A 21,116-nucleotide genomic window follows, 5' to 3' on the forward strand; every position below is an offset into this window, starting at 1 on the left:
TCAAATGAATGGCTCGTTATCAGGCCTCTGTAGAGCTGATCCTGGTCTGTTGGAGTAAGGATACTTCTAAAACTTGCAGGATGGTGGCTCTCGAGGACTGGACTTGGCCACCCCTGTAATCCTTCATTAACAAAAAGCAACAGAAAACTTGTTCAAGGCTTTTTTCTGGTGCTTGTGTGCCTCACCCACACTGTCATATAGTCACCCTGGGCAACTCTGTATATCAAAAACACAGATTTTAGTTGGGGGCGGAGGGGAAACCCAAACCAACATAAAAACTAAACTAAAAACACTATACAGAATACCATATTAATTCCTTTGAATTATAATGATTACGGTGAAGTGCAATTTCACAAACTGGACAGATATGTTGCAACACAGTTCAAACATAAATTAGAGTGCAGAGTTTCGGTGAAACAGTTAATGTAAAAAAAAAAATAATAATACTTTGAAACACAAAACACAAAAATAGATCAGTAAAGGTCTTGGCTTGCAAGCCAGTCTCAGGTAAGGCCAAACTCAGTGAGCAGAGGATAAACTTCTCCAAATATAATGAAACAATTGGTTGGTTTGTTGCTTTTCGAACAGATGAGGATCATGTGACCCAGGACGAAGATGCTCAAACCAGTGCATTACACACCAACACCCACATGCAAGCGTGCTCTGAACAATGTGTTTGCAGTCACTTGTTTTGGTTCGGCTGACAACATGTCCAAACACAGACCCCCAGCGGAAGGAAACGTCTTGTATGCTGCAAAGGTCCTCCAGTCCTTGTAATCCACAGCTGACTCACAGCATCACACAGCATTTGAAACAATCCCCCGGTGTGGAGCGTTTCTGGAGGGTAGCCCGTGTTGCGGTCTCGAACACCTCCCAGATGCCCTCTTTGGTCCTGGCGGAGCACTCCAAGTAGTCGTACGCGCCGATGCGCATGGCCATCGCACGACCGTCCTCCGCCTTGACGGGCTCTAGTTTCATTCGGGAGAGTTCGTTCTTCGTGTTCTCGTCGTTGCGCAGATCTTTCTTGTTGGCCACCAAAATGATTGGCACGTTCGGACAAAAGTGCTTGACCTCGGGGACCCACTTTTCGGAGATGTTCCCCAACGAGTCCGGGCTGTCCACGGAGTAGCACATGAGGATGACATCAGTGTCCGGGTAGGAGAGTGGGCGCAGTCGGTCGTAGTCCTCCTGTCCGGCCGTGTCCCACAGAGCCAGCTGGACCTGCTGGTTGTCAACCTCTATGTCGGCCACGTAGGTTTCAAACACAGTCGGGACGTAGACCTCGGGAAACTCGTCCTTGCTGAAAACGAACAGTAGACACGTTTTCCCACACGCACCATCCCCGACAACCACAAGTTTCTTTCGCTGGACAGCCATCTGGGTCGCTTCTTGGGTTTTCTTTAAACGCGGCATCCAAAATAACGTCTGGACAGTCTTTCGTTTCGGGTCTGCTTTTAAACTCGTACAGGACACTTATTAGGCTGGTTCTACCAGAAAATGTCCTCTCCAAACTCCACAACGGCCTTGTCTTTATAAAGCGGGGCTGGTTTCCTAAATATAACGATCCAATCGGAAATAAGGAGGTGAGATCATAGTTTGTAGAGGAAAACCTGATTGGATCTTATTGGCTTCTATTAAAGAGAGGAGGGACAGAATCCACAAGGACCCACCCAGTTGACCGAACTATATTGTTAGGGTGTCGATTATTTATCAGTTAAGTTAGTCACAGTTTTGAAAAAAAATAGGACAAAATTCATAATATTAATTTTTTATCAAGACTAAAAATATGTTTTTCTCAAAGCAATATTAGAAAGATTTTTAATTGGCCATGCTGCATATTTATGGGATGCTGCTATTCACATTATAACTTAGATCCATGATAAATTGCTATCAATGGCAAAAGTGACAATTGATATACAAAAAAGGCGCTAAACATAGAATTATATGTTCGAGTAGTACTATTTAAACTGAACAAAAAAGAGACAATAAATAAACAAAAACATTTACATATTTGTTTACCTATACCTTTGTATAATTTATCAAATCCATGATTAAAAATTGCGTTACCATTTGATGTTAGTTACTATTTAATAATGTTTTATTTTATTTTAACTTTTCTCAAGAGTACCATTATATGGATGAGGTGATTAGTTTGCTAATGCTTTATGGTCATCAATATGATTTACGGTGTTTGATGAGGAAGTCAGTTAATTTTTTTTAAATAACAAACAACAAATTAAATATTAACTTACCTTAATCAAATGCTAAAAAATAGCCCTGTATAATTTAATCTCAAAATAAATGTATGTTTTAATTGATTATTTTGACACTTCACAGTTTAATTTTGTATGTAAAAATGTTTCAACAAATTAGCTATCGGATTGTAGCACTTTGGCCCCCGATTGTGTTTGGGAAAGCACACTTTGATGTTGGACGTAGGTCTACGTAGTTCACGCTATTTACAGGGAGGGGGCACCAGCGTAGGCAAACTATTAGCTCTGAACAAGCCTTGCTAAAAATCACCGTTCTCTCCACGGCAACAAAACAATATAGAGTAGGGTTGACGGCTACAAGCACAGAGGCTCCATCGACACGACAAGGCGTGAGTATTTTTAACAATATTTAAGAATAATTGAAGCAGAAATCTCGCAAATTAAGGTAATCGATGGCGGTTCTAAGCCGCGGTGTGGGTATTTCTCTTTTGTTTAGCGGTAAAGGCCCCTCTGTTTGAGACTTGAAGGGGGGCCATGTTGTTGAGTGTTTGGCTGATGTTTAAGCTCAGACAACAGCAAGTTGGCAATTAGCTCTCTTGATAGCTGTCGTTGGTTTTAAATTGCTTGCTAATAATGCTAAACGTTACTGTACAATCACACCAACAACATTTATTGTCGTCACTTGTGACGGTGTCAACGTTAACAGTTGACCATTGTTGAATTCGCGATTTTAACATAAAAATTTAGCGGTACAAACCAATAATAAACACGCAGGCCCGGCATTTAGCATTAGTTCGTTAGCCGTTTATGTTGCTAATGCTAACCCCCGTTACTAACACAATTTAACGTCAGTCGTGCTCTATTTCAGATATTAAACATTCCTCTATTACGTTATTATATACAATAGAGATCTTAACAGCTTGATACTTGGGCATTTTCAACGGAAATTCCCAATAAAACCCGTCAAAGCTACTAAGCTGGCTTGGATATTAGCAACGGGCTTGTTACCTAGCTTAATATAAGCTTCTGGTTTTATTTATCATATCAATGATAACTAAATGGTGAGTGTAATTAGACTTTTTGTGCATTAAGGTTACATTTAGGTTAACATTTACCATATATAATGTATCCAACTGTTAGAATATTTAACCACTACCGCAATATAGTTGTAGCGCAGTGTTAGCTTAGCAGTAGCTAAATGGAAGCTTGGTTACACTATATAGTTTTTTTTTTGCTGCTTTTGTTTCTTATGTTATGCATTCCCCATGTCTGCCACATCACATTCCCAAAATAAAACTAGTTTCCTGGTGTGCAGGAAACACAATAAATGACATAAAAACTATAAACATTCATGGCTTAGAGTTAGCAGGTCAGGAATTAGTCTGAACCCAGCGAATACAATGAAATTACGCTCTATCTTTAGCTTTGTTTAGAGTGCATCATCCCCCAACAAACCCTGGGTTGTCTAAAGTATTAATGAAGTGCCTACAAGTGATGATTGTAATTCTTATTTAAAAAATTACATCTTTAATTTGTAAATGAGCATCAATATAGTCTATCTTGTTTGTGCAATGGCTTCTGGAATAACATTGCTATTGTATGTAAAGTTGATGCCACGTTGGAATTTTTCCCCATTTCTAATCTTGAAGGGCTTGATATTTTTCATATTAATTTACCTCTAGTTATTTCTTAATGTTATTACAACTTTAAAAATATCTTGCTGTGACCCTTCTTTATCAACTGTTACCATTTTCTCCTTGTCAATAAGGTCAAAATTTACCTGCAGCAGTACTGTGGTTGTACAACTTAAGTGAAGCTAATACAAATGAGCAAAACATCAGGCCCACTATGAGAACTTTACTGTGTCTCCAACTGTCAGGATTTTTATGACAACACATTAACAAAACTGAAAATTGCAAAGTAAAAGCTGAGGTTTTTTTCTGCTCCTGAAATGTGGAATATATCGATAACTTATGGCATTTATTTATTTTCATACAAGCATTTAAGTAAAGAATAAACTTTGTTTTGTAGCAAAATCTGGTTTGTCAGGCTATCTACTCCGTTAGCCAGACTGCAGCCAGCTGCTTAACTGACTGCTTATAAATGGCTTTAAAAACAGCTTTACCTTCTTAAGAGAGATTGGTGGCACTCCTTTAATTTCCATACTTTGACTTTTCTCTTTTTTTTGTGAGGGAGAAACAAAGTTGCTGCTGACTTATTTATGCTTCATAAAGTTCCTCTGACAATCTAAAAAAAAAAAAGTCACAAAATCAGTGACATTGGGAACTTTTTTTTTTTTCCTAACCAACATCTCAAAAATCTTGGTATATGATGACAACAGTACATTTCCAATGTATTTTTCTTGAAGAATGTTGAGTTAAGCACATCAAGACAAGAAATTGTTTCCATTTGACTATCCGAGAACACGAGGGTGCAACAGTCTGACCTTTCACATATTGCGTTTTTCTTAGGCTTTCCCGTGGAATGAGCATTCCATGCAGCATCCTAGGCATGAATGACGTGGGTTGGCAGGAGACGAGAGGTGGGATGCTGCATGCAAATGGTGCTCCCGAATCAGGGGGTGTCCGGGTTCATGGCGGTGGGCCACTGACTGCGGTCGGGGGTGGTGGACAGGCTCCTGGGGGGCCACATTTACAGGGTATGGATAGAAGTGCTAACCTTACCCCAGGTACGCCGCAGCCTCCGCTCAGCGGAAGATCTCAGGACGACGCCACAGTTGGATACTTCTTTCAGAGACAACATGGAGAGCAACTTGTGGGTTGCACTCCTAACAAGCACCGTTGGCCAACTGGAGATGCTAATCATGTTGATCAGGTAAATCGTAACTAGTAATGTACTGATCTACTCTTTATTACATGGACATAGGCTGGTAAATATCCCCTCCATTTTTTTCTTTTTTAACTTCTAATCTGCGTTTTTATTTCTGAACTCAATATTTTTGTATTAAAGGAATAAAATGCTTTTAAGTGCAGTTAAAAAACCAATGTGGATAAAAATAAATAAAATTGATGTTGTGGAACTGTAGATCTCGTAAAGGAGATTTTGTCTTAAAAGCAAAAGAACAAACCTATATATCGAATGACTGGGATACATGATTTACAGTTTGGACGTCATTGTGGCATGGATTTCTACTCATGAGTTTTTCTCTGGTTCCTTTTTACAGTTTTAATGAACACATAACATTGAGTTAACTGCGTATCAAACAAATTCAAACACGTAGTTTGGACATTTTGCTCATCGTGTCCAATTGTGGGAACTAAGATCCTTCAATAAATGCATGTAAAATTGATCATCTGCGATTAATTCCTAAATGAAAGAAGTTTCTTCGAGTTCAACATAAATCATCTATTTTATGACCAGAAAATATCTGGCATTTAGTTTATTTTAAAAAAATATTTTACATGTACTTCAATGCAACACAATTATCTATTTTTTTAATGGTATCTTAGATTAGTATTAAAAGAAAGAAAACAGATGGCAAAACTTGAAAATATTTTTTTTGTGATATTGCAGCAAAATAAATGTTTTCTTACAAAACTGTGTTGTTGTTTTCTAACATTAGGTTCGAACTGTAGATGAAATGAATTATGACTTTCAAGCTCTTGCTCTGGAGTCGAGAGGAATGGGAGAGGTAAGGCATTTTAAATTAGATCTGTTATCCCTTCAGGATCATCTAATTCATTTTATCCCCAAAGAGAGAGACTAACTTCTGATCCTCTACAGCGGTCGAGAATACTTCCATAATTTAATCAGCATCGCCTGGGAAAACAAATTGTTTTGACCTCTATTGAAAATTAAGTGTAAATTTCCCCATCCTACTATTGTAAAATCAATTTCTGCACATTCAGCCCAGCTCTACAGGCCGTCTTTTTTTTTTCTTCGTGCTACAGCTGATGCAAGGATTTGTGGTGTTGTTAAAACATTAATTATTGGTACACAAATTAATACAGAGGGTACTCTATAATTGGATTAAAAGTTGTTCCAATGGAGGAAGCTATTAGCTTTTTTGGGAGATCTCTATATATATTCACACACATTGCAGTTCCTTCTTGCTTTAGTTATTAACAGTGGGAAAAATGTTTTATTCTGTCTTTCTTTAAGCTTTTGCCAACAAAAAAGATCTGGGATTCTGATGAGCTAGCCAAGGATGGGCGGAAAGGGATGCTTCTTGGTGAAGAATGGAGGGAGAATGCATGGGGATCATCTCGTAAGTGGCTTTTATATCCTTAACGATGCAAAAATTATTCCAGCAGCAGCTAACTAATATTTTTGTTATTGCAGAAGTAGTTGTAATAATTAATGTATCTTTTTTTTGTCTAAATGCATAAACTAAAGAGCTAAAATGGATTCATAAGGAATTATTTACAATGAACTATTTATCATAAATGTGATATTGAAGCTTTAACATGAGTTTATTCTGTCCGGCTACCTGAAAGCAGATAAAAAAAATTGCTTTGCTTAGTTCTAGAAAATCCAATTTTCTCTATCATTCTTCTCATTTTTTGGACCTTTTTTCCAGATCATTCAGTGTCCCAGCCAATCATGGTACAGCGGCGGCCTGGGCAGGGTTTCCATGGGAACGGTGATACAAATTCTGTGCTTTCACCTCGCTCAGAAGGTGGAGGTCTGGGTGTGAGTATGGTGGAGTATGTCCTGAGCTCCTCCCCCGGTGACAAAATGGAAGGTCGCTACAGGAACGGCGGCTACGTAAGTTGCCACTTTTGTTTTTGTTTAATTATCATTTTATTTTGTCTGTAAAATGATTCTAAACGGAATCTCCAATCACAGGGTGGAGGAGATACTGATCAAGATGGAAGAGAGAAAAGTGACGTACAGGAGAAAGTGTCACCTTTTGAGGAAGACAAAAGCCCTGAGATGAAGGTGGGGGAGGACAACGATCCAGCTAAATCCAACGGAAGAGGTCTGCTAAACGGCATGGATAGAGACTGCAAAGACTTCAAGTAGGTCTTCTTGCCTTAACAGCATCCTACAGCAGTTTGTAGAAGTTGTTTTCCTTTTGAAAAATTTCAAAGCAATTAAATTAGGAATGCATCAGTCTGATTTCTGTAGCTCATGTCTGATTCACAAAGTTTTTTACCAGCGCAGATTTCAGTTATATTTTTAAAATGAACATACAAGACATTAGAACCTCAGTAGCATCTTTTTATCTTAGCCTCCCTATCTTGAGCAGTCAATTATTTATATTGGAAGCAAAGGTGTTAGTAAAAGAAGTCTGTAAAATGAGGTTTAATTGAGAACCTTTACTCGGTTAAAACAGTTTTCTTTGTCCATCTATGCGACCTCAGTGAGGCTCAAATGTCTAGCTTTCAGTCTTCTCCACTCAGTGCCAGCATTGTGGAGCTCAGTACCGCCTAGTCATAATAAACTATTGAAATCAGAACCTAGCTATTGCCAGAATACAACAATCCTAGAAACCAAAGTTTCATAACTTAAGTTGTTCCAAACTGATTCTGTATGGTCTACTAATGGTGCACCAATTGATATCAAAATAACCTTGATGTTCTGGTGATAAGTGCTTTTATCTATTGTCTGTAACACTACTTAACTTTTTCTCTAGATAAGTTACTCTAGAACTTGGACCCATTCTAGACCCACTCTAGAACTTGAACCCGTATCTTCAAGCCTGTTTGAGTTATCTGATTGTCTCTGTTGTCTGGTGTGGGCTGTTTCTCTCCACCCTGTTTCTCCTGTCTCTTCTAAAACAAACATGTCACACCCAGATAACCGACCAGACAACTTCCCTAAAAGAAAAGTATCAAAGTAATTGTAGGCTTGTGTGTGGCTAAAAAAAAACAGTTTAAGCAGTTTTTTGGTGAAATGATGGAACAATTTCGGTTTTCTACATAAAAATGTCTTTAATATCATGGATACTTTATGCTTTGCTTTCGCAGTCCAATCCCTGGGAGCCGTCAATCTTCTCCCACTGAGGCTGTGGAGAGAATGGGTCCCACTCAGACGGGTTTGGAAATGATGGGGCAGCACCATCCGCATGTCCTCCAACAACAAAACCCAGCCCAGAACAAGGTTCCTACTGAGGACTTCCAGAGCCAGGAGGCCCAGAACATGGGCGGCATGGAGCAGGGGGCTGGCGTCGAGTCTTTACAGTTTGACTACGCTGGGAACCAGATCCAGGTCGACTCGTCAGGAACTCCAGTGGGATTGTTTGACTACAGCTCTCAGCAGCAGGTCCGTCTCGGAGCGGAGCGGATTTCTAAGATGTGTCCAGCTGTGTGCTCAGCAGATAACAATCTGTTACATGTCTGGGTTGTTTTCAGTTGTTCCAGAGATCAAATCCCCTGACAGTTCAGCAGCTCACTGCAGCGCAGCAACAGCAATATGCCCTGGCCGCAGCTCAACAGCAGCATCTCGGTACGATGGGCTGCTCTGCTCAGTGTCTACGTAATTATGCACACTTCAGCTACTTTGTGCTCTAATTTGTCTCGGTTGCATCGTGTTCTAAATGAGGTTTAATGTGGAAACATCAGCAACATCACTCTTCCTTATCTCCCAGCTGGACTCGCTCCTGCATTTGTGCCAAATCCTTACATCATTAACGCTGCGCCGCCCGGAGCCGACCCGTACACCGCCGCCGGCCTGGCAGCAGCAGCCACTCTAGCAGGTGATTGATCAGGCCACACTCATCCCATATTAGCTTCAGCTTGTTTTAAAATTCCTCAGATATTTTCCATGAATGGAACTTTAATGCAAACTTTTAAATTTTTATTCGCCCCTACCCCCCAGGCCCCACAGTTGTCCCACCACAGTACTATGGTGTTCCTTGGGGTGTGTATCCAGCCAATCTTTTCCAGCAGCAGGCAGCATCAACTGCCAATCACTCGGCTAATCAGCAAGCATCCAACCAGGGACCAGGACCAGGCCAGCCACAGGTAAGAAAGGAGTTCTACTTCCTGTTTTAAACATTTTTGATTCCAGGCACACTTTTTCTACTCAGAATTTGAATAGTAGGATGATTACAGCTTTTCATAGAGAGTGTTTTATTGTTTTGACCAAAAGGAACAGACAAATTTTGTTTAAAAGTTTCAGGAAGATTTTTTTTTTTACCCCAATGAAGAGTAATTATACACTATACAGATGTATTCACTGTCTAAACCACACGTTTCTTGTTTTTGTAAAAGAAAACGCTTCTTGTTATCTGAAGTGCATAAAATCTAAAATCTTTTATGGTATTTTTTTCACATTGACTTTTGGCTTTCCTAATCAGTACTTCTTGATACAAACGGTACTGCTACAAAGTATTATCATTGGATTATTGACATGAGTTCAAGATTTAACATTCTGTGGACTCATAAGTGATTATTGTTGTATCCATTGCCTGCATGCAACCTTCATGTTGCAATTTAATGTGACAAACCATCAAAAGAATGGTTTGTCACAAGGCAAACCATACCTACAGACTTGTGTGTATATATAGTGTGTTGGTATATAAATATATGTATGCATATATGTATATATAGAATAGGTAATCTAGACTAAATATTCATGCAGCTGTTCTATGAAAACAAGCAAAAACACAAAAAAAACATAAGAGGTTGTTAAAGACTTGAGGCCTGGGCAGAGGTTGACCTCTAAATATACACCCAGAGCCACATTGGTTAGTGAGGTTAAAAGCATATCCATGCAAGAATGGCCTAGTCAAAGTCTAATCATCGTCTATGGATGGTCTGCATTTTGCTGCTTAGCTGTACAAAGCTGGCAGAGACATGTCCTTAAAAGACTTGCAGGTCTGAGAAAAAGGTGTTTCAACAAAAGATTTACTCTTGGGGCTCAAATGATGATGATAAAAAAAAAATAACACTTGGTAAAGCATCATCAAACCATTTTTATATTTTCTTCCACATAATTATGTGAAATGTGAAAAAATCAACAACTGTTTCCTAGAAACTGTCAGAGCTGTCTGAAAACTGATATTCCGGGTCAAGCACACAGACTTCAACTCTAAACTGTATTCATGTTTCATATTAACACCTTTTGAAATAACAAATGCTGTTTGTTTTTTATGGGTATGACTTGCCTAAATGTGGGTGTCAATTGTTGTTTTGTGGGTTTTTTTTCTCTTTTCTTTTTTCTTTAACTACCAGCCTATCAGGGGTCTACAGATGAAAATTTTCTCTTGTGGCTAAATATGTTTAATATGCACTGTCCTTTATGAAATAATTTCAATTCAACCTTTCAACCACTTATGTGATTAAAACAGTTTAATTTAGGTTAAAAGGACAGAAAAGTGAAGGTTTGCATTTCAAAGAGTGAGTTACCACTGACACATGACTGAGTTAGTGGGAGAAAAAAAACATTAAATTTTTCTCTTATCTCCTTCAGGTGATGCGCACAGGAACCAACCAGCGACCTCTTACACCGGGACAAGGTCAACAAAGTCAGCAGGAGTCGTTAGCTGCAGCTGCTGCTGCAAACCCGGCCCTAGCTTACGCAGGAATGCCTGGTTAGTACAAGGCTTTATGCAGGCAGGCACAGGCTGGCCATCTTTAATAACCATTTGTTCTCTCTTTGTGATTCTAAAAGAGCAGCGCGGTTAAGACGTTAAATTTAATTCATGCCAACATTAATCTTTTATTTTTATTAACATTCGTTTTTATTTACTGCCCAGGCTACCAGGTGTTGGCTCCTGCCGCTTATTACGACCAAACTGGAGCCTTGGTAATGGGCCCTGGAGCTCGGACTGGTCTGGGCGGCCCTGTTCGTCTCGTACAAACCCCCCTCCTCATTAACCCAGCAGCAGCGCAGGCTGGTAAGAGCGTGTCCTCCTCTGCTATAGACGTTGGCGGGCAGAGTTTTTGTGGTTCATGAAATAAATCCAACTAACACCACCGTTTATCGGCAGCAGCCGTATCTGCATCCGGCTCCGGTAACAACATGTCTGGACCCCCAGCCAACGGTCTGTACCGCTCCATGCCTCAACCTCAGCCTCAGCCGCAGCAGCAGCAAGCCCCCCCACCCAGCAGCGGCCTGACCTCCAGCTCGTTCTACGGTTCTGGATCGGTCCCCAACACCTCCCAGAGCAGCTCTCTTTTCTCTCATACCTCTGGTGCGCCGCCCAGTTCCTCCCTGGGCTTCAGCAGCACAGGCGGCTCGCTCGGTGTGGGTCTGGGCTCTGCCCTCGGAGGTTTTGGCTCTTCAGGTCAGTGGATGAACAACAAGCACAAAAATCAGCATCTTAATGATTTATCTCCAATTTATCAGTGGCATTGCGTTTAGTTTTGTTTTAGGTCAAGGTTTCTAACTTTGGTCCTGTGTTTTTTTGGTTGTTTTTTTCCCCCAGTGTCCAGTTCAACCAGTAGCAGTGTGTCTCGCAGGGACTCTCTGTTGGCGAGTTCTGACTTGTACAAGCGCGGTGGCAGCAGTTTAACCCCTATTGGTCAACCATTTTACAACAGCCTGGGTTACTCCTCTTCACCCAGTCCGATTGGCTTAACACCAGGTCACTCCCCGCTCACTCCTCCACCCTCCCTGCCCTCTTCTCACGGGTCATCCTCCAGCCTTCACCTAGGTAAGCATACGGATGCTGAAACGTGATTAATCGATTAAAATCATTTTCAACTAATTTAGTAATTGATTAATCATTAGCTGGACTATACTGACTCAAAAAGGACCATTTGCTAAAGAAACAACAGACTCGGAGCATTAATTAAGCCAAAACTGTATGAAGTGTACATACATTTTGCATTTCAGATTACAAAAACAACCTTTTTAAATATTTTAGGTGGATTGACAAATGGCAGCGGGCGTTACATTTCTGCTGCTCCAGGAGCCGAGGCCAAATATCGCAGTGCTGGCGGCACGTCCAGCCTGTTCAACTCCAGCAGCCAGCTGTTCCCGCCCTCTCGACCCCGCTACAGCCGCTCTGATGTCATGCCTTCTGGACGCAGCCGCCTCCTCGAAGATTTCAGGAACAACCGTTTCCCGAACCTCCAGCTCCGCGACTTACCGGGACACATGGTGGAGTTCTCTCAAGACCAGCACGGATCCAGGTGACTGACTAAAACTTTAAGTTTTTAACTTGAATTTTTTTTTATTGAAAAGAGAACAAAACAATGTGACCGTTACTTCTGATTATGGTGTTGCCACTAGGTTTATTCAGCAGAAGCTGGAGAGGGCCACACCTGCTGAGAGGCAGATGGTGTTTGGAGAGATTCTTCAAGCAGCATATCAACTAATGACTGATGTGTTTGGAAATTATGTCATCCAGAAGTTCTTTGAGGTTTGGAAACAGTTTTTTTTTTTAATCACTACTACAATGAAGTTTTATCTTTTTGCATAATATGTCTACTGCAATGGTTTTTTTTATTTTTCACAGTTTGGAAGTGCAGACCAGAAGCTGGCTTTGGCAACACGCATTCGGGGGCATGTCCTGCCCTTGGCTCTGCAGATGTACGGCTGCAGAGTCATTCAGAAAGCCTTGGAGTCCATTTCCTCAGACCAGCAGGTAATTGTAAGTGAGCTTTTACTCTTCTAACAGTTTTTCTATTTAATTTGTGTATCTTTTTCACACACTTTAACTTTAATTTAACCATGATATCTCCTCCTCTTGGTTTGTGTTTTTGTTTATTTTTCTCCCCTCAGAGTGACATTGTTCGCGAGTTGGACGGCCACGTGTTAAAATGTGTGAAGGACCAGAACGGGAACCATGTGGTGCAGAAATGCATTGAATGCGTCCAGCCTCAGGCTCTGCAGTTCATCATTGATGCCTTCCAGGGACAGGTAGCATTATTGCTATTTTATTATTTTTTTATACAAGTTTATCAGCATCAACAAAAGCTCAGCCCCCATTTTGTATGTTCAATGTTTTTAATATCAATGCCACACTTAATATTTAATTTTATTTTAGAATTATGTTTAATTTAATTAGGCAAAGAGTCTCTGCCAGGAATTATCTCAAATGATCAAAATCCTGCATATTCAGCTTTATTTTTAGGTGGCCACTGATGAATGGAGAGTGAGAGCAGTTAGTCACTCAGACCCTAATTAATAAAATCAGTCTCGATCATGACCCTGATATTAATTAGGACTGAAACGATTCATCATCATGATGAATAGATTTTTGAAATAGTCGTCACCTAATTTAGTAATCGATTAACTGGAGTACAGAGACTGACAAAGGCCAATTGCTAAAAAAACCCCCAATATATTCTGAGCAGCAATTGAGCAAAAAATAATTACACATTTTGCTTTTACAATATTAAAGAAAAAAAGCAACTTTGACAAAATGTCTTACCTTAGTAAGGACTTGAATTGTTTATTTGCACATAATGTATTTCTAATATTGTATAAAACAGTCTTAATTGAAAAATCTGCAGAAAAATTTCCAATTTTTCATTTTTTACTTTAACCAATTGTCAGGATAACCAAAATAGTTAGTTGCAGCCCCACTATTAATGCTTGTAATCAGATTACTTTAGTCTGAAAACTGAGTGTATTTACAGCTGCTGAATATGTTTAGGTTAAGTGTTATGTAGCTAACTGGAAGTAGTTCAAAAAGTGTTTTGGCTTTATTTCACACTAATTTTAGCAATTTCATTTATCATTTTTAATGCTCTTTTAAAAAAAACTAAATCCTCTTGTTTTGAAGGTTTTTGTTCTTTCCACACATCCTTATGGGTGCCGAGTGATCCAAAGGATTTTGGAGCACTGCACTCAGGAGCAAACTCTGCCCATCCTGGAGGAGCTGCATCAGCACTCTGAACAGCTGGGCCAGGTGAGCACACCCACTCCGTAGTTTCAGATTCACCCCTGGAAGCTGTAACGTTTGTTTGCAAGGTGCGACGCCAGATGCGTCCTGTGGTCTCTGCATGTCTCCTCCATGTTTGAGCATTTCACTGTCATTGTGGTTTGATACGTGTAAAAGTCTAAAGATGAATGTAATTGAACTGTTAGCTGTCATGACATCTTGATGTGATTATTTAAACATCCACCCTGCCCCCCCTCACTTATTCCATCTAGAAATATCAAGGCGTTTCATTGGAGATGACACCCAAAACATATTATACAGTGTCCCGTGATGCACTGTTCAAGGTCAGAGCAATTTGCCTCTCTTGCGGATGTCCCCATTCTCCTCTCCTGTTTCCTTCTTTTGTTTTTCCCATATATTCTCCAAAAATGTTAACATTTAGTTATCAAACTCTCAACTTTCACAAACCTCTTTTTAACCCACTGAACAGCATTTTTATTTTCTTTTGCTTCCTCCCTTCTTGCTCACATGTCTGTCTCCCCGCATTTTGCCCGCAGCACATTCTGATCAATCTGTTTTCTTCTCTTTGTTTTGATTTGTTGAAATGACCTTATTGGAGCGTCCTGAAAACGTCAAAGCTCTAAATTTCCAAAAAGAAGCAACACAAATGTATTTAAACAGATTGATCTAGAAATGAATGTGAGGGCAAAAAAATAAAATAAAAATCAAGGTGGAGACTACAGTGGCTTCCAAGCAAATGACTGCTTTAATAAAACTGGCAATTGAGTCTTTGTTTATTGCTTGGTGAGGGTGAGTTTTTGTCTCCATCTTGCCACTAAAATCACACCCATAACTGACTATCACCTATTTCTGAAGGGGCAAAGATGCTATTGGTTGCATTGTCTGGTCAGCAACCCTCCAAACCAGCAGCATCTATTTTGTCTGACCTTCCGCAGTGATGTAGTATTCGACATACTACAAATGGGGGTGTCACTCATTTGTCAGCCTGTAGAAATGCATGATTATTTCTCACCAGTTGAAAGCAGTGGTGAAAATATTTTTTTGCATGATTGTGAATTGAAATTAAAATCGTGTCTCTATGATTTTTTTTTCTGTTTCTCGTTTTGAGTAATTCCGTTTTAAACTGCTCTGCTTGCGCTCACGTCTCCGCTGCCTCCTGCAGGATCAGTACGGTAACTACGTCATTCAGCATGTGTTGGAGCACGGCAGACCCGAGGACAAGAGCAAGATAGTGGCAGAGGTTCGAGGAAAGGTTTTGGTCCTGAGCCAACATAAATTTGCGAGGTAAGTGGGAACAAAGAAAAACCCAGAGCCACTAGTTTTAATTTAAGCTATTTCTGGTTAAATTTTCAGCAATATTTAAATGATTTCACCGATTAAAAAAAAATATATACTATGAATGCTTGAAGTGCTTCTAGTTTATACTGCACTCATTTGTTATATCTGTGAGTTGCTTTGATGGCAAATGTTGAATTTATTTTAAATTACAATGAACTTCCCACAAGCTTGGTATTTCATAAATCCCAATTTCTTAAAAATGAAATCTTCATAAACAAAAAAAAATTATTGAATTGATAAAAAAAAAAAAAAAAAAAAACATCTGAGCCCTTTACAGTGAACTTAATCGCATTAAAAATAAACTAGGTCTCTGCAGAGTCCTGATGAGGTCTTCTACGGTGAATCAAGAACTCATCCTGTCTCTCATTATGTAGGATGAACCGTGAGAGCTCTTTGACTATTTTGAGTTTCTGAAAACCTGCTGTGGTTAGATTGTGGTGGATAATTATATGGTGGTGGCAACATATCTGGGTCAGATCAGCCTACACTTGGCCGAGAGCGCTCATGGTAATTTAATGTAACATTCTTTGCAGTGCAAAAGGAAGCAGCTGAAATGAATAATCCACAATCTTTATTCGGATAAATAAGGTGCTACGAGCTGGACTCATGGGATAGGTAGAGCAGCGACCACACCTCCAAATTGCACATAGCCCCGTCCACCAAAGGAAATCATGCTCTTTAGGCTGCAATCAAAATGCAGCCTAAAGAGCTGCAAATCAGTTGTGGAGTTGGATTTATCAGACTAGTGGTGGGGGGGAAAAAGTGAGCCATTGCACTTTTAAGAGTCGCTCAACTCAGCATGATTGATGAAAAACAGCTGTTGGATTTTATGCGCATGGTTGCGTTTAACTGCACTTGTTGGAAGCTCTGCACAGACTTCAGTGCTTGATTGCAATTATTTGTATGGAAACTCCTTAATGAGGAAATGTTTATAGTGCAGATATGACGCATGTAGTGATGGGACAGTCAGGAAGGCAGCGGGGGGAGAAGTGATTTAGTGAGGGCCAAATACGCAGGAGCATCGGAGTTTCTTGCAGTCAAACTTTCTTGGAGGTTCTGAAGTTGGTAGAGGTGAAGTTTGTTTAAATGTTGGAGTGCACTCGGTAGTCCTACAAAGAGCAGTAATCATTTGCGAAATAGGTTTATCTAATTGATAATCTGCAATAAGACACGAAGGTGAAACACTTTGTTGGATCTCTGTCAATTGTATTGACCACATATCGGGGAAGGAAAACATCCAGACCAGATTTCACCTTTACACTTAAACCGTGCCCTCGCTCTGGTGTTGATTTGTCTGTAACAGTACCTCATGTGTCCCCAGTAACGTCGTGGAGAAGTGTGTGATCCACTCCTCGCGTGCAGAGAGGGCCCTTCTGATAGACGAGGTGTGCTGCCAGAAAGACGGGCCCCACAGCGCCTTGTACACCATGATGAAGGACCAGTACGCCAACTACGTTGTCCAGAGAATGATTGACATGGCAGAGCCTGCTCAGAGGAAAATCATCATGCACAAGGTAAGTGCAGCGTGTGTGAGCAGTGCATGACGTCATAACAACATGTCAGTCATCCAAAGCAGAAGGGCAGCTGCTCATGACTCAGTTCCCCTCACCTTTTAAGCTACATTCTCAAAAGCTTAAGAGATCTTAGCCATCTTTCACAATCACCTGCTGTTCTGTGCCACTCCTTTTTTCCCCCAACAAGTAAAGGCATAACATGACACCTTTTTTTTTTCTCTCTCCTTTGAAGCAATAGTCAAATAAATTGTTATGAATAAAATTTAATAAATCTGTGTTCACAAAGCTAATCAGTGATTCATTTTTAGAGTTGAGAAAAGTTTGAAGAGTTTGTGAAATTTATGTCTGCAAGTGATTCAAGGAAGTAGTAATTATGATGTATTTATTCAACTTTTTTCTAATTTATCATTCCATCTCGGTCTGCAGAAATAAAAATGAATAAGAAAAAAAAAAGTTATGATTTACGAAGCCAAAACTCTCTGATGTTTATCAGAAACATCTGGTATTTTTCCCATTTCTGTCTTGTTTTGAAGTTGAATAATAATTATATTTTTTTCTAATGGGTTTTCTTGTGTCTCCTCGTCTTAGATCCGGCCTCACATTGCCACTTTGCGCAAGTACACATACGGGAAGCACATTCTGGCTAAACTAGAAAAGTACTACATGAAGAGCGGCGGCTCTGAACTCGGCCCCATCGGCGGCCCCACAAACGGACTGATGTAATCGACACTCTGGGTCCCCTGAAGAAGCGGAGGAGTGTGAAGCCCAAACCCCCTGTCCTGTGAGACCTTGCTCCTTTAGCCATAGGCCTTTGATGCGATCGGTCATCCCTTTTCTTCTCTGGGTTGGGGGGCTATTTACCAAAAACAACAAAAAACAAAAAGACAAGTCAATTTCACCTAAGAATGCTGTGACAACTGACCCCTGCCACTCTGCCACCCCTGAAAAAGTACCCAGGGGCCGCACAGTCAGCAGGCTACCTTCTGATTTTTGTTTAGGTTTTTTTTTTTTTTCTTTCCTGGGTAAAGCACAAGCCCGTTGTTAATGATGTAATCGATGTATTTGACTGGTTTTCATATTGTACATTTAATTTTTTTTTACCTTGTAAATTCTCTGTAGAAAAAAAAGAAAAGAAATTATTACACATTTGCTGAAATTTACAATTCTTACAATTAACACCAGCAAGTGACTTTATAAAGCAAAACTGAGTGATTCTTTTGAAACACAATTCCTATTGTTTTTCTAGCCAGAATTAATATGTCAGCTGTCCTGATGGAGCTCTAGGTGATTGAATTTTATATTTGTATAATATCCCACGCACAGTACAAGTGTTTTTTCACATGCCAAAGCAGCTAAATGAGTTAGTTTTCAAACGGCACTAAAGATTATGGATTTTTTTGGGGGGGTGAGCAGTGTGTGCCACAGTCGCCCTGAGGTCCTCCAGACCCTTTTTTCTTCAGCTCGCCGTTGGGGATTGGTGCTTTAGTCTTGGGTTCATGTTCCACTTGTGGCTTTTTCTCGCCTCCAGACTTTGTCGGGGGAGCCGCGTGTTTACTCCAGCAGCTCCGAGTCGGCCTCGCGTTTCGGTACTATGGACAAGTCCGAGCTGCTGCATTCATGGAGCCCCCGTTCTTTTGAGCCGTTCTTACTCTCATGCAGTTTGTCGTTCTGGGGTTAATGAAAGTAAAAAAAAAAAAATAAATAAATAAAGAGCTACAAATTGATTTAAAAAAAAATAAAAAAAGAAGAAGTGGAGCATGAGGTTTGGTTGTACAGCAGGTTTATTCTTAACTTGAGAGCTTTTACCTAGGGGATAGCAGGGTTGGGGGGCAGGAAATGCGTTCGCATGCCTTGACGGGTTTTAATCCTTGGAATGATTATTTTGTTTTGTTGTTTCTTTCCCCCCCCCCCTTTTTTATCATGTTTTGTGTAACATCTGTCTCGTAGTTGGAGATGATTACTGCCCTAGAAAACAGTATATTTACGTACTGAATAATCATCTCTTGCGTAGAAGTAGTTGAGCGACGTATAGCATCTTTATGTACGAGTAAAATTGTTGCTTATTAGGTGGGATGGAGGCGGCTTGCAGTGAGGATGAAACTCCCACCGATTAGAAGGTCAGAGCAGAGTCCAAAAGACAGGAAAGGGATAAAAAAAAAAAAAGTGATGTGGAGCTCATCCCATCTTTTTGTCCGAGGTGAAATGAACTAGAAGTAGTGAGATGATTTAAGGAAAGGGATGTTTAAATAACTTTTTGTATCTTTTTTTTTTCCTTTTTAATATATAAATATATATAAATAGGGTTTTTTTTTTTTCATTTGGTTGGGTTTGCAAGTGCAGCGGTGGAGGCCGGCGAAGGCCATCAAGACTTATACAATTCACCTGTAATGCTCGTAGTGATGGCTTCTTTGCTTCTTATGAATTGTAGATTACATGTAGTATATGTGCAGTTAATAAGTGTAAGATTATTAGTTAAATCAAAAATATGTTTAGCTGTGGTGTTTTTTTTGACAGGCTTTGCTCTAAATTTGTAGTGATGCTTTTATTTCGTCTGTACAGTTGTACATTTGTAAACGTTGATGCTGTAAATGGGATGTCTTTTACACTTTGAGGGGAGGAAAAAAAAAAAGAAGCAAAAATTGTGCATTTAGATATGTGTGTGTATATTCATCACTCCTTTCCCCTTGAATATAATGTATACAGTTTTATTTGATCAAGTGGTATTTTAAAAGGAAAAAAAAAATATGGCTTTGCAATCTGGCATGATTTTTTTGTTTGTTTGTTCTTTTTTTTAATCTGTTATGGAAAGGCCAGCCTCTATTTGTACTGAAGCTGAAACATCAACCGTTTGTCTCTAATTTGTGACAGTCTACTAAAATCGAGGTTGCATTTAGTCCTCTCTGCTACCATGGAAACTTCACAAGATATGACGAGAATTATTTTTGTACAGATGAGTGCTGTGTTTTGGAACAGCCACAACCTTGTAAGCAAAAGCAATGTAAAATATTGTCAATTATATAAATATGAACATATGAGTTTTTGTCACACTGTCAGTCATGTACATTTTCAGGTGGCCTTATGTACATTTCCAGATGTTAGATGAAGAAAACAAACTCATTTTTTTTGGAAGCAGAATTGTGACTATGTATGATTAAATTGTTCTTCTAACATTTCAATCCATTTGTTGTGGTTCTTCAGTTTTTGAGTTGGGGGGGAAAAGGGGTTCAAAGTGCAGCATGTGGGCCATTTGTGACCTTAATAATACGTGTCTCTGGACTGCAATTAAAGACTGGTAAAAAAAAAGTTTGATATGCCAACAGAGGGAGCAGATTTTCTTTGATACTTCTCAAAAAAGGCACTGGCCATTTTAAAAACTTAATAGAAAATGATAGCTGCAACAACACAATGTATTTCTTTCCTTAGACTGTTTTCACTGCTTTAATTTTAATTTTATAGCCAACAGGACTACAAATATTTTTTTTTTTGTCAAAAAACAGACTTAGGCACTTCTATTCATTAAAGTTGTCAATGCAGCAAGCATTTCTTGACAATGCCTTTTTTAAATATCCCATAAAGGAAAATGTATCCATCCTCTTTTTTTTGTAAAAGTTTATTTACTTTGAAGCCTAAACACAGGAATAAAGCAGTTTTAAATGTAGGAGATAATCAAAAAATATAAGTTGTAATCTTTCAAACGACCATGTTACATTTGCAACTCCAAACAATTTCATTTAGGTGAACTGCCTGCAGAAATGGACCTTTGAATGGTGAAGCTTTCAGACCTCTGTCCTATGGCCATTTCTCAAAATTGGGAAGTCATGATTACATAGCATTGAGGTAATGCAGATTTGTTCTCATGTGGATCATCTTCCTCATATTTATAACAGAGCCATAATTTGAAAAGCTTTGAGTAACATTTACTACACATCAAGGAAGGTAAAATAAAAACCTGACCCTAGGGGAAAACACTTCATGCACATCGTTTAGCATACTAATAATGGAGGATGTGTGGGGATGTTGCTCAAAAGAACAACTGTTAGACTGCACTACAGCAGAAACTCTTTAAAATACTACACATTCTTATATATATATATATATATATATATATATATATATATATATATATATAGTGAATTTACAAAGATTCTCGAGCCTTTGAGCCAAAACATACACCTACAATTGCCCACAGCTTTTGTGCAAGTGATTTTAATCAAAGTTAATTACTTAATGCGGGATGCAACCAAAGTTCTCAGAATAAAGGGTGATTTTTTTTATTCAGAAAGAAAA

The 21,116-nt window shown here is 39.4% G+C and overlaps 2 protein-coding genes across 11 annotated transcripts; one reads left to right on the plus strand and one right to left on the minus strand.

Annotated features, from left to right (window-relative positions):
* Positions 1-146: 146 nt before the first annotated feature.
* On the minus strand, positions 147-1,433 carry LOC106953722 (rho-related GTP-binding protein RhoB). The gene has a single exon (XM_015042688.1). The coding sequence runs from the start codon at positions 1,411-1,413 to the stop codon at positions 790-792; it is 624 nt and encodes a 207-aa protein (XP_014898174.1). The 5' UTR covers positions 1,414-1,433; the 3' UTR covers positions 147-789.
* Positions 1,434-1,507: 74 nt separating this feature from the next.
* On the plus strand, positions 1,508-20,005 carry pum2 (pumilio RNA-binding family member 2). Of its 10 annotated transcripts, none has more exons than XM_015042678.1 (23): positions 1,508-1,583; positions 4,685-5,048; positions 5,797-5,865; positions 6,336-6,441; positions 6,754-6,941; positions 7,023-7,195; positions 8,147-8,441; positions 8,531-8,654; positions 8,767-8,874; positions 8,997-9,142; positions 10,593-10,713; positions 10,879-11,019; positions 11,113-11,409; positions 11,551-11,778; positions 11,992-12,259; positions 12,360-12,489; positions 12,586-12,720; positions 12,852-12,989; positions 13,858-13,983; positions 14,229-14,300; positions 15,140-15,261; positions 16,637-16,829; positions 17,418-20,005. In XM_015042678.1, exons 2-23 carry the CDS (start codon positions 4,698-4,700, stop codon positions 17,550-17,552), a joined length of 3,666 nt encoding a protein of 1,221 aa, XP_014898164.1. In that variant the 5' UTR covers positions 1,508-1,583; positions 4,685-4,697; the 3' UTR covers positions 17,553-20,005. The 10 variants fall into 10 exon arrangements, with proteins under 10 accessions (XP_014898164.1, XP_014898166.1, XP_014898165.1 ...); XM_015042680.1 differs by lacking the exon at positions 1,508-1,583 and adding an exon at positions 2,307-2,602 and having other exon boundaries at positions 12,586-12,714; XM_015042679.1 differs by lacking the exon at positions 1,508-1,583 and adding an exon at positions 2,307-2,602 and having other exon boundaries at positions 11,116-11,409.
* The last annotated feature ends 1,111 nt before the right edge of the window (positions 20,006-21,116 follow it).

The sequence above is a fragment of the Poecilia latipinna genome, unplaced genomic scaffold (assembly GCF_001443285.1).
Source record: "Poecilia latipinna isolate Pla-1442-1.1 unplaced genomic scaffold, P_latipinna-1.0 Scaffold599, whole genome shotgun sequence".
Classification (NCBI taxonomy): domain Eukaryota; kingdom Metazoa; phylum Chordata; class Actinopteri; order Cyprinodontiformes; family Poeciliidae; genus Poecilia; species Poecilia latipinna.

Excerpts from the sequence above, each read along its gene's own strand:
- pum2 (XM_015042678.1), top strand. The coding sequence starts at position 4,698 with ATGAGCATTCCATGCAGCATCCTAGGCATGAATGACGTGGGTTGGCAG. Across the intron at positions 7,196-8,146 it reads AGAGACTGCAAAGACTTCAA|TCCAATCCCTGGGAGCCGTC; the intron begins GTAGGTCTTCTT and ends TTGCTTTCGCAG. Across the intron at positions 12,260-12,359 it reads CAAGACCAGCACGGATCCAG|GTTTATTCAGCAGAAGCTGG; the intron begins GTGACTGACTAA and ends TGTTGCCACTAG.
- LOC106953722 (XM_015042688.1), bottom strand. The coding sequence starts at position 1,413 with ATGCCGCGTTTAAAGAAAACCCAAGAAGCGACCCAGATGGCTGTCCAG.